This window comes from Scophthalmus maximus, chromosome 6, assembly GCF_022379125.1.
Source record: "Scophthalmus maximus strain ysfricsl-2021 chromosome 6, ASM2237912v1, whole genome shotgun sequence".
Classification (NCBI taxonomy): Eukaryota; Metazoa; Chordata; class Actinopteri; order Pleuronectiformes; family Scophthalmidae; genus Scophthalmus; species Scophthalmus maximus.
In genome coordinates, this window is record NC_061520.1 from 8155277 (window position 1) to 8167942 (window position 12666).

The 12666-nt window shown below is 42.5% G+C and overlaps 2 protein-coding genes across 8 annotated transcripts in view; one reads left to right on the forward strand and one right to left on the reverse strand.

Moving 5' to 3' along the window:
* Positions 1–183: 183 nt before the first annotated feature.
* On the reverse strand, positions 184–9425 carry rbck1 (RanBP-type and C3HC4-type zinc finger containing 1). 2 transcript variants are annotated; one of them, XM_035632053.1, is made up of 12 exons: positions 9176–9425; positions 7359–7503; positions 7165–7261; positions 6550–6748; positions 5586–5743; positions 5180–5353; positions 4218–4378; positions 3875–3971; positions 3260–3439; positions 3063–3161; positions 2238–2381; positions 184–1889 (listed from the first exon to the last, which is right to left on the reverse strand). In XM_035632053.1, the coding sequence occupies exons 3-12, from the start codon at positions 7204–7206 to the stop codon at positions 1809–1811; spliced, it is 1335 nt and encodes a 444-aa protein (XP_035487946.1). In that variant the 5' UTR covers positions 7207–7261; positions 7359–7503; positions 9176–9425; the 3' UTR covers positions 184–1808. The 2 variants fall into 2 exon arrangements, with proteins under 2 accessions (XP_035487946.1, XP_035487945.1); XM_035632052.1 differs by having other exon boundaries at positions 9128–9425.
* necab3 (N-terminal EF-hand calcium binding protein 3) overlaps positions 8565–12666 on the forward strand; it is a 28125-nt gene continuing 24023 nt past the window's right edge. The window contains exons 1-3 of one of the 6 annotated variants that reach the window (XM_047332770.1): positions 8565–8989; positions 9762–9857; positions 10078–10472. In XM_047332770.1, coding sequence (XP_047188726.1) covers positions 10344–10472 — 129 coding nt within the window. In that variant the 5' untranslated portion in view covers positions 8565–8989; positions 9762–9857; positions 10078–10343. Of the gene's footprint in view, positions 8990–9761; positions 9858–9999; positions 10473–12666 lie in introns of all 6 variants that reach the window. The other 5 variants (XM_035632050.2, XM_047332771.1, XM_047332772.1 and 2 more) reach the window with 5 other exon arrangements.

Sequence of the window (12666 nt, forward strand, 5' to 3'; positions counted from 1 at the left end):
TCAGAATAATATAGTGTGTTTAATGTGTTTTACCACCAAAAAAATAACAAAAAGGAGATAGAATACACTTCATTTTTTGTTTTAAAAGTTGTCGGACACAAGCCGTGTCTTACTTCACTAGAAAGTCTATTCTGTGTTTGTGCAATTGAGGCTCCTGGTTTCTAAAAAAAAAAGCAAGACATGTTTGACTGGAGAGAAACTTTAAAGGAAAACCATTTTCTTGCAGCATAGATACAGTATTTTCTAGATGAGGAAGGATCCAAGTGAACCTTCCTAGAATTTTCATATTTAACCTGATTACATTACAATGAAATCTTTTTTCCTATAAAAGGTTTTTTGACCATTTTAAGACCTGTAGTTACATCATTTCTTACAGTAACGGTACACCCATATGATTACACTTAATATGTTAATATTAAAGCATAAAAAAAGGTTTTAAAATGTGAAGTTCAGGTTTACATTTTGAAAAACCTTGACAAAGAACAGTTAATGTGTGATGAATGCTTATAACTGAGCCTGGCAAAAGTAGAACAAAAATAACTTTGTTCTATACATTAGTTGTTATCAGGAAGAAAAAAAAGTGCTTATAAAAATGGCGAGTTGCATTTTGCTACCGAGGCAGCGAGACGATCTTCAAGGTTCAGCTTTTTAATTTTATCCAATGAGATGACTGAAGACATGTTTCAAGTAATGGTGAAACCCAACAAACTTCATTCTGTAGATACATCACATAAACAAAATATATTCTATATATTATAATACATCATTTAAGGCTTGAGGGATGATGACTTAAGAATTACAGACAAAGAGACCTGACAAAAACAAGTACAGCATCTCAATTAAAAAGCCATGAATTGCACTAGAGCACCTTGTTATACATTATGAACACGTTGATTCAGTGTAAACATGTCAAACATCCTTCACTGCAGCCTAAATAGTCGACTGAAAGAAAAAAACATTTCTTAAATTTCCCATTACAGATGAATATGTTTCGTCACTTATCAATGACGTTTAATTGACAAATACATTGTAGAAAATGTCAAAAAATACTTATGAACTAGAACTGCCCCCTTAAATTATATTAAGCTGCACATTCATCGATATCAGTCCCCTAAATATGCCTGATTTATCATCAAGACCCATGAACTATTCGCTGGGTAAAAAATTCCATACATTGCAATATTAAGAGAAAGGGATTAAAAAATATTCCTGGATTCTCTCCATGAGCCAAAATGTAATGGGTTCTTTGGTGGCCCATGTCCCAAGTTTTGTGGAAAACCGTTCAATAATTGCATAATCCTGCTGAAAAACAAACTAACAAACAGACAGGCATGAAAACATAAGCTCCTTGGCGGAGGAAACTAACATTGTTAGTTGTAGTTAATTAATTGTAGCCATAGGTAAAGATTGGGAATTCTTTTTTATGAACTATTCATATAGTGTGAGCACAGGCCTTTTTCTTGCAAAGGTAAGAAAGTGTTACATTTGGTTATTGCTTTCCTGATTAAAACCACTTATTTGAGGTGAAGCCAAACTCGAGTAAACGCGACACGATGGCTGTCGAAATAAGATTGGCGTGTATACATTAAGCGTTGATTCCACACAAAAATACATTATTGTGGCTCATTTTCTCAAAATGGCAGTTAATATCCTCAGCTGCAGAAGACGTAGTAGATAAAAGCAGGAAGGGTGCATAGCTTGCTGAATGTGATGCGGCCCTTTTTCTTGAGAGTGTGTATGTGCTTGCAGCTGCATTGCGCGCACGCACGCACGCACGCGCACTGTATATGTTCACTCGTGCGCTTGTGTCAGTGGCAATTGTGGCAGTTGGGATGGCAAGGCTTGTTACCGACTCTACATCTACAGCCGCCCGATGTGTCGCCACTGCCCTGTAAAAAAAATAATGGAAAGAGAAAAAGTCAGAAGCTCAAATACAAAATGAGCCTTTTTCACAGCACTTATTTGAATAATAAAATGATCTAGAAAAGGCAAGTAGGAAAAGTGAGAAATGGGTGGTGAATGTGAAATTAATATGAATTAAAAGTTGAATAAAACTCAAAGTCTGGAAGTTATGAAAAAGTCAAATAAAAGGCAGGAATGTCCTAATTGAGCTGAACGCTTATCACAGACACTGAGACACTGGTTGTTCATGTGATGTGGTAAGATTCACTCAACACTGAAGCAACTCTGTGTGAAAGTGTGTTCATCTCTCGCTCCGTGTGTGTGCACGTATTCACATTTGGTCCCCAGCGAGCTTGTTTGGTGACCCAGCAGATTTCCGTCTTGCACATCAAGCAGCAGATCCAGTCGCAGCCGTCTTTCTTCTGGACGACGATGTCACACCGTGGACACTTCATGGCCTCCCCGTTCTGCAGCATACTCTATGGTGAAACACAGTGAAGTTGTGTAAGATGGTAATGCATCCAAAAAATACGACTAGACTCAAGCAACAAGCAACACACACACACAAAAAAATAGAAGATGCTCGAAAGATATTTTAAAATTGGTGGACAAAACAAACAGCATTAAAAAGTGATGAGTTAAGAACCAGCCTGCGGTGGTGCTGGTGCAACGAGTATTTCACTGACATATCCAAAGTAAATGCCAAATGTACTCTACAGTTACAGTTATAGAGAGGAAAGAGAATTTATTAGTTATATTAAAGACAACAGGAGACAGTTTAACTCGGTTTGTGGGATAAAGAAGTAACCTGGGAGGCGAGCGTCCGTTTATTAAGCGGTGCACAAATCAGTTTTTATTCAGGGTTGATTACAGAATATCTACAGGCCATCAAACAACATGCATTCGATGAAATCTGCATGTTGTGGTAACTTTTTCAAAGCAAATTGATGTAAATGTTCATTTTTTAGAGTTTCAAATGTGTCGTCCTGCACATGAAGAGCTATGCTCTTGAACAGACGTGATAAAAGCAAGGTTGTTACTGTCCTGCATATGCTACTCAATCCACGTCGACCTGTGAGCGCCCGGGAGAACGGGCCTGTTTTGTTGCCTGAAGCTATCAGACGCCGTGTTTTTCACAAAGAGCTGTGGGGGCGACCTACCTCGAGCATCTGCTTGGTTTGCTGAGCCGCCTGGTCGTTCTCCGCTCGGATGCGCAGGTCATCCTGGTAGTCCCTGCAATTCATGCCTTCATGGATGGCCTTAAAAACAAAATCCCTTCATGTTAGAGGCTTCGACTATACACTCCTACACAAAAGAACACCTTCCTCGGTTCACAGGAAACATGACATGAAGCTACCCTGCACAGAATGCAGTTGGTTTCGTTGCAGAGTTCACAGACGAACTCGTCGACCTCATCCTCGTAGACGCACCACCCTCGACAGTTGGGAGTCTGACAGTGGAAGCTGTGCTCGGCGCGGCTCTCTGCGATGCTCAGGCGCAACTCCAGCACCCGCTGGTGCTCTTCGTCTGAGAGCAGCTGCGTCCAGGACCATGCAGGTGACGATAAGAAAAGAGAGAGAGAACAGTGTGAGTGTGGACATGATGCACGGCCATCACCATTTAAATAAAAAGAAACTTGTTAGATATGCCATAGGCTTTCCGGTTGCTCAATCTGACAAGATCATAATAACAATAAGTACGTAACAAGTTCAAAATAGGAGCTTATCATATATGTGCTCTTATGGCCCATGTCCCTTTATGGATGACATGGAAAAGGAAACCTGCCTGACTTAACTTCCATTTCATACTTTTGTACAAGTTCATACATTTCATAGGAGGTTTTAAAGAGAAAAGGAAACAATTGTAATTTTTCTGTAAACATTATTTATTGAAACAACTGAAAAAAAAATCTGTCCAGAATCATATATTAGTCTGGATAGTGTTTGCTATTATGCCCCATCGACTGTCTCACCGCTCGGATCTCTCGGTCCAGCAGCTTGCTGTCACATTCGTCAGGACACGACACCTCGGCATCTTGGCTGTTCACTATTGTTCCTCGTAGGCACTCCCTGAACACACACACACACACACACACACACACACACACACACACACACACACACACACACACACACACACACACACACACACACACACACACACACACACACACACACACACACACACACACACACACACACACACACACACACACACACACACACACACACACACACACACGAAAAAATACAAATGTGGAAATGCAAAAGACAGACAAGATACTTCTATCACATTCATGCCGTCTCCTGTCTGACCTGCAGAAGGTGTGTAGACACTCTCTGAGCACGATGCCCTGTCCTGGCTCCATCGTGGAGAAGCAGATGGGACAGTCTGTCGCCATAGCGTTAGGTATTAGGTTTTGTTCTTCTGCTGCCAACAGGTACAGGTAGTTCTTCTCTCGTTCTTCCTGCCGAGCCTTCAACCCCCAGGTAAAAAGAGAGAGATACATGCACGACAAAGAGACTCATTATTAACATTAGAGTCGGACCGATGTGGGTTTTTGGGAGCCCGGGACGATACCGATATGAAGGAGTAAAAAGTACCCGATACATCGGCCCCACCTGTAAAGGGCTGGAATTGTTCTCTCGGAGGACAAACAAAAACGCGACTCTCGAAAATAAGGAATCGGGGGTATAGATGTGCCATTTCTTATCGTAAAGACACTGTGAGACTGTGAGTCCGCAGCACCGTTTGTCTGCAACCAATGCCTCATGTGCTTCCCAGCGAGAGCTAAGAGCATTGTAAAGTATTCGAATGGGAAAAACTATGATTGCTGAAGGCTCATATTATTAATTGATTATTATTATTTTAATCGGCCAACCGAAAAAAAATTGGTTGGGCTGTAATTAAGATCATAACCTTATGTTTGTAGAAGATTAAAAGTCACACAGCTCATGGCAGTTGAATGAGACTCTACTCTGGTGGTTCTATGTTTACTTTTCCATGTATCAATCGACTTAGTTGTGCAGAGAATACACGACATCTATTGGTCCTGCATCTTCCAATTCTAAATTTCTAGCTTGTTGATTGAACTCCCCAAGGCTTCATCTTTAGATTTACAAAATGTGTTGCAGCTCTACTGCTGACAGTCACCACACAACAACCATATGTTTCAATTAATCTGTGGCCTCGGTTGGGTCGAACTTGGATATGAATTTTGGCAACGGGCTGAAAAGCGTTCCAGGACTTCTGGTTGGATGAGCAACGGCACTGTTACCTGTTGATACTGCAGCACAGCCAGCTGCTCCTGCTGAATTCGTAGAACCTCCTGCTTGTCCGGCTGGTAGACGGCAGGCACCTCGTAATCCTCTGGCCGCTCCCCTCCACAGATCTCACAGCCGGGACGCGTTGGTTTGTTCACGTAGGTGCACCTGGCACAGGCCCAGCCCAACTACACACACACACACACACAAACATTCAGTATGCTTTTATAATAACGATAATTATAATAATAACAATCCACACAACAAAGTGCTTCACAAGGCCGCAAATAGAACGGATGAGTCATAAAAAATTCTGAGAACTAAAAGATAATAGTTGGAAAAATTAACAAAAATTCTAAGATACTTTTAGGCTCAGACACAGTGCAGACAAAATGTCTAATAAAGAGGTTGTATCCTGACCCGAGGTTTAGGAAGCACAGCAGGTTTAGTGGCGGTCGGGGGCTTTGTAGGCAGAGGAGTGTGTCGAGGCTCTGGAGGAGGAGCTGCCCTCTCTCCACCACCACCTCCGCCCGGCCCTCTGGGTAAAAGCTGCATTGACTCCATCGACTCCACGATGCCTACGAATAAATGATCCAAGCGTTAAACTTCTATTTAACCGGTTAGTTGATTTTTTTTTTTTTTTAATCCACCGGCAATTGCGGCAAGCGATAACAGAAAGTACAGTTCTTTCGAGGGACGGGTATTGAACCTCAACACTATTGCATTGCTCTCCTCACTAACACTCCCACCAGGATCATTAGACAGTTACAAGTGATTCAGAATGCTGTTGCTAGACGTCTGACCAAAACTAAGAAAAGAGAACATATTACACCAATTCTCAGGTCTTCATTATTGTCACTTAAAAATAAAAGGCACTAAATGGTCAGGGCCCGAAATCTATTTCTGAAATGATATTTAGCCACTATCTTTCCCTCTGCTGGAACCAGCTGCCATCGATATCAAATCTGCCTAAAACATTGTTTGCTGTTTTAAAAAGTTGATGAAAACTGCTTAACATTATCACTTAATCCTACACTAATTAAACATTACCCATTTTATAATTTGTGCTTTTATTCATTCCTCTTATCCATTTCTTTTATTTCTGCAGAGCACCTCCAATGACCATCATCGGATCATACACAGATCATAAGGCGCTACATAAAATAAATTTGCCTTGCCTTTATATAGTTTCAGTACTGACCTAAGATTGACAGTTTCCTTGTATTGTCTTCTTAATAACAATAATCTTTTTTGTGTAACTGGTGAGTATTGTCAGGGTAGTTTGTTATTCATATCAAAAAAATATAATGTATTGCATTAATGCATGCAGCCGTGATCTTGTGTGTGAAATGTGTGTGTGCGTAAGTGAGTGAATGTTGCGGACCCTCTATGCGTTGCTGCTCCTGGTCCAGTTTGTGCAGATGCCGTGTCAGATGAGCAGATTCGGCGGAGAGGATGAACAGGAAGACCTGGTCCCCGTTCTCGCGGATGCCGTGGCTGTACAACGACTCCTTGTCCTGAGCCAGCCGCTTGCCGATCACCCAGCGCTGCAGCGAAGGCGGGAACCCATAGTCGTGACTGATCTGTGGCGAGGAAATTGGGTAAAGACGGATCATTCATTCACAGCTGTAATGTAACATTTGTTTAAAGGGGAAAAAAACAAGGCGTACTTGTTATCATGACTGACGATATCAAAAAGTCTGCATGTGCTGTATTTGCGATCAGCATTCATTTACAAACAATAAAATTGTGTCACAAAAAAAATCTGTATATTACGGAATTACATGCTGCAAAGAACCCCATTAGAAATATAAAACCTCTCAACAGTAGCAAACACCCATTAAGCTTCTACCACCTACTATAGTATGCAATATGTTTGATTGGAAATAGCAAAAAAACAGGTAAAAGGTCAGAATTAACCGATCATGGCTCTGTTTAGTGTTTATATCACCCAGGAGGTTTTACAGTCTGGTAATCAGCATCACTGTCACATCAGTACCTGATCTTTGAGTTGTGCAATTGTCATGTCAGGAGACACCATAATGGACAATGGGATGTAGGTATCTGACTGGGCATCCTCTACTCCGACTCTCAACCTATAGAACACAAAGTGTTTTTGTTTCTTTTCATTTCTGCATCATAGAATCCGATTTCTACCAAGAAACCGCACACACGCACACAGTTATGTCCCACCTTATGGAGTCCTGAGGGTAGGCCTGACTGCTGATGCTGACGGACACCGGGACGGACAGTTGTGACAGCCTCTGGCACAGTTTGACTGCCTCTTGGGCGTTCCCGCTGCTGAGGGCGTCGCTCAGAGACAGGGCGAGTTCCTCCGCTACAAAGGAAGCAAGGGTTTGAGAGTTTGTATCCTTTGTGTCACGTGACCATCAGCACGCTCACAGGACCAGTGTGCAGGATTTTAGTGGCATCAAACTGTTAGATTGCTGGTTACGACCATCTGAATACCCTTCACCTCGCCACTTGCTTTCCAAGTGTGTGGGAAGACCTACAGTGGCCTTCGAGTTATGTAAAAAAAGAATAATTAATTAGGCTGATTCCCCATTTGTCCATTTTGGGCTACTGTAGAAACATGGTGGTGCAACATGGCAGTCTCTGTGGAGGATGGAACCGCCTATGATTTATAAGGACTATTTCTAAGCTAACGAAAACAAAACTATTAGTTTCAGGCATTCATACACGAATAAAAACTTTGCTAATTTGTATTACTGATATTATATTTCATTTCTGACTATTTGGTTATGTCAACAAACACGCATGTTAACACAATGTATGGTAACTAAGCCATCCCTTGGTTAGTTGGCTTGGATCCAGGCTTAAAACTCTTTATATACAGATTTTATGAATCCGTGAAATTCACTTCCCGAACCGGAGCCATTCTAAAAGTGGGCGGCCACTGTTGAGCTCAATATCTTCTGTCACGTTACTCTAAACTCTTTTGTCCCAGTCAGGGTCCTGTAGAATGATGACACTGGTTTTACATTGTTTGTTCGTAGTTGGACCGTTGACTGGCATTGATCTCTTATCACTTTACCTGCTCTGGAGCGGGTAAGCCATTGAGTTACCATTGTGATTTATCCCCGGTATGACGAGAACAAGCTCAGTAGGACAGAAAACCCAGAGTCCAACCTGAAGTTACCCCCATATGCAAATCCTGCTTCCTAGTACAGGCCCCAATTGTGACTAGTCAAAACAACTGGGGGCCTGTACTACGTATCATATTAAAAACTTTATTTATGGTTCTGACGAAGTGGATTACAGTAATTCACGACTCCGCCTCTTTTTTGTACTTTTCTGGCAAACCGGAAACCGCAACTAATTGAGCATCGGACGGGGACATTTTATGGTGGCGCACCGCTAATTCCATTTCCGGTTCCCCGCAGCCTTGGAAATTCAACGCGAATGTGGTTGCAGTTTTCTGCAACCATATTTTTAATGCTACGTCAAATTATATCTCGGAACTCTGTGCGGTCAAGGTGGTGATATCTTTTCCAAACCTCCCGAGTCGCAGTGGAACCAGAACGCAGCACAACACGACGTAGTAAACATGGCGACGTACTCGGTTGTCGGGTCCACCTCATGTAACTATATTTAACTCGTTCAAAGTTGACGAAAAATCGTCGGTTCTCTGTCGCAGGTGATTATACATACACGAACACACAATTGTGGACAATATATTAAATTTCTGTGAATACGTTCTTCTAAATATTACACACTGTAGCTTTAAGTCAAACCAGATTTAACGCAGACATATCCCGGGTGCGTTGAACTCGCTTCCGGCTCACTGATGACGCGCAGATCAGGTAATGACCAGCGACACAAGTGAAAGTTAAAACATAAGTTTCACTGATAAAGAATTAATGAAAAATCTTGTAAAGGGAGTATGTATGTAAGATCTAGATTTCTCATGACAACATTGAAAGTAAATCGAGATTGTTCACCCTCTTTCAAATTGACTTTCGGTGCATCTTCGGAGGCCATGGTCACACCTGAAAGGACAGGTAACACAGAGATGTGTCGCGGTTACGACACAACAGAGCTGCTGTTGTTTTGACAAGCTTCCACGCGACTTCCTGTCCGCGTCCAACTGTCACTTAGCCTGCTCCACTCAAAAGTGTCTAAAAGGTCGTTTATAGGTCCAACTAGAAGAGACATTCGCGACCAAGTTACGCGTTTTCTTCTTCTTCGTCTGTCGCGGCGTGTAGCTGTCGCCGCGGACAGATAGAACTGAAAGTGAAAGAAGGGACTCAGGTCCAGGAAGAGGAAACTTAAGGATTCGCTCTAGCCCCGCCCCTCGTCGTTCTCCTCAATAGTTTCCAGTTTACAAAGTTCATATTTATACTGCTACAAAAAACAGCAACAGCAACATTAACATTTCTTTTTCAAACATGATTTTAAGTAATTGCAATTTTATTTTTAATTTTTCAATCTTTGCACGTCTTGTCTGCACCTTTGTTTGTTCTTTAGGGGGAATTATGAATTCAAAATCATTTGTCGATTAATTTTTTACCTCTTTAATTATGAATCTGAAATCCTTCATTATGTTTTTATATTTTATATATGATCTGTGGTCAGAAGATTGACTCCCAGGATCCAGCAGGTGGCAGTGTCGGTCAACGATCGTTCAACAGCTCTAAGTTGCCTCTCACATGATGAAGCATCATCAGCACTGTAAGTAACATTCAGGTATTTAACTTTACATGTAACAGCCGAAGGCTAGATATGACCTCAACAGTGAGATTAGAGTCAACGGCTCACTAAAAAGTTTTGTTCTCACAATTTGTATAATGAGATTTTATGCATGAAACGGAAGTAAATGAATAGGAAACGGATGTGAGAGGCTGAGACCGGGGGGAGCATTTTGGTCCTCTGATCAAACACTTCGATCCAGATGCGCGGATGAACGAGCCAATCACAGCGGCCCCAGCAGCAGCAGCAGGGGGAGGAGCCCCCGGCGACTCAGCTCGGCGCAGCTACACACAAGTTGCAGAGCATCTCTCAGTCCCCAGCCTGCGAGCAGTGACTTCACAGTCTCTCCATCACCTGCCGCCACCACCTTCCCTTCACCTCAACTCACCTCAGCCTCCTCTGCTGTTCGAGCCACCTGCGTAACCAAGGTGCGTGTCGACGCGTTGAGAGAAAGAAAAAGAAGACAAGATGCTGGCTTGTACGGAGCTGATCACTATGTGCCTGCAGTCCGCCAAACAGAAGCATCTCCGGGCGCAGCAGCAGCAGCAGCAGCAGCCGCTTCACGGGGACGGGCAGGGGCTGACTATCTTTCATGATGTGAGTGCATCCACCGTCTTACTCGTGTGCATCCCTGTGAAAAGTTGCTATTTGTGCTTCTCACGTGCTCGTTATTAGCCTTAAAAGCATTTACAGTGTCTTGCGTGTGTGTGCGTGTGTGCGTGTGTGTGTGTGTGTGTGTGTGTGTGTGTATTATTCGTGTTGGGGATCTGAAGTTAGTTAGACTGATGGAGCTTGGGTTAGTCGAGTAGAAGATACGGTTAACGACCTTAAAGTAAATTCACATAAATCAATGTAACAACCTTGTGTGTGTGTGTGTACAGCTGCTGCCTCCGCATGATAAATTAAGCTCTGTCAGACAGTTTCTGAGGCTGCTTGGGGCTTCGCCTCTCATTGTTGCACACAAATACACACACACACACACACACACACACACACACACACAGAAAAACACCTCAGATACACACAAATCCCTCTTATCGCATAATATTACAAAATCAGATCAATAGATTCAACTTTAGGGTGATGTCAGGTTAATTTATTAAACTGTTTTTTTCCCCTTGACGTACAAACACACACACACACACTGATGCACCTACCCCAAGTGGAGCTTAAACCAATAACACCCGCTGCCTTATAAACCCGCGGTACTGCGGTATAGAGAATCTCCGTCGATAAAGTAATTATCCATCCACCCCGTACTGTCTGGGGCTGGTAGGCCAACGATGTGTCCAAATCGGAGCTCTTTCTATCTGACAGCTCTCCGTCTACTCAGTCACTAATGCACAGACAGCGTTGTCTGAACAAGCTACGCATTACTCACATTTCCTGCAGATAACAGTCATTGTGTTGGTGGTGCACACTCTGTCCCTGAACAGAGCACATGCCGCACCAGAGCGCCTCCGCATTAAGTCTTGAGTTTTTCTGTTGTCAGAGATCAAACAGACAAACAGATGTGCTCTGCCTGACGGTTCACATAATTATATTTGAAATGAAAATGAACCGGTGTGTCTAGGGAAGTAATGGGAAAATTGGGAAATACTAAACACTCTGAAGCCTGACAAGAACACACGCTAATCTTGGGTTTGATTACCGTACTTACTTACTCGGCCCTGTAGGTTGCCCAATCATTCCACACAATACAATCCAATTTTTTTCCCAATTCAGATTTACTTGTATAGCACTAAACCACGGAACATCTTCTGCGACCGGTTGGGGTGAGAGGAGAGAAATGGGGGAGAGGGGAGAGAGAAGAGAGGGACAGTTGTGCAACAGTTGTTTCAAGCAATAATATTATTATTTGCTGCTATGTGACATTTCCCGCGGCGTCCGCGGTGCTAAGCTGGCCTAAACAAAGTCAACTGATCCGCTAGAAACGAGCGCACAAATTCTCTGATTGATTGTCAGAGATAATGCCAGTGGATGAATTTTAAGTGGCACACATTGATTTTCAATAGTTTACTGCAGATTTGGAAAAAATGCACACACACACACACACACACACACACACACACACACACACACACACACACACACACACACACACACACTGAGGGATTTCTTAGCACAATGAAGGATGTTAATTCATGTAAACATATTTTTATTCTTTATAAGAATAAGACAGAAAATATGGTGATGAGCCAGTAAGTGATGTTGGAGGTGTAGACGTCGTAACAGCTCGGATTCCCAGGGTAAAAAAAAAAGTCCTGTTTAAAGACCGGTGACAATTAATGATACTGGCAGTGATTGTAGGAGGTGGTTTTTTATGATCCACATCGTTGGCTGCATTTTTTTTATGTCTTTGTTTTGTGTATCCAGTGGCTCTGTGTGTTTCGCAGGCTCATCTCTCTCTCTCTCGCTCACATCTCTGTCCTAATGTCCTATGTATTCTTTGCTGGAGATGGAGGGGAGAAAAAAAAAACAGATGAAAAGAAATAGACATTAGCGTTTAGTCAATCTCAACACAAAGAAAAATATGACACATGCAACAAAATAATAGGTCAGGGTTTTTTTTAATCTCTTGCTCAAGCACTAACAAAAACACGAGAGTGTCAGCCCACTGTTTTAACACCTGCCACCAGGCCGTCAGAACAGCAGCGCTCTGGGAAGCAGCTCTGACCTTTTCTGAGCTCGCTGTAAATGATGCACTATCGTCTCTTGACACCGGAGCGGCCGAAGACACTGCAAAACACCAAACAAGTTTAACAGTACTGTACCCGCTCTACGCCGAATC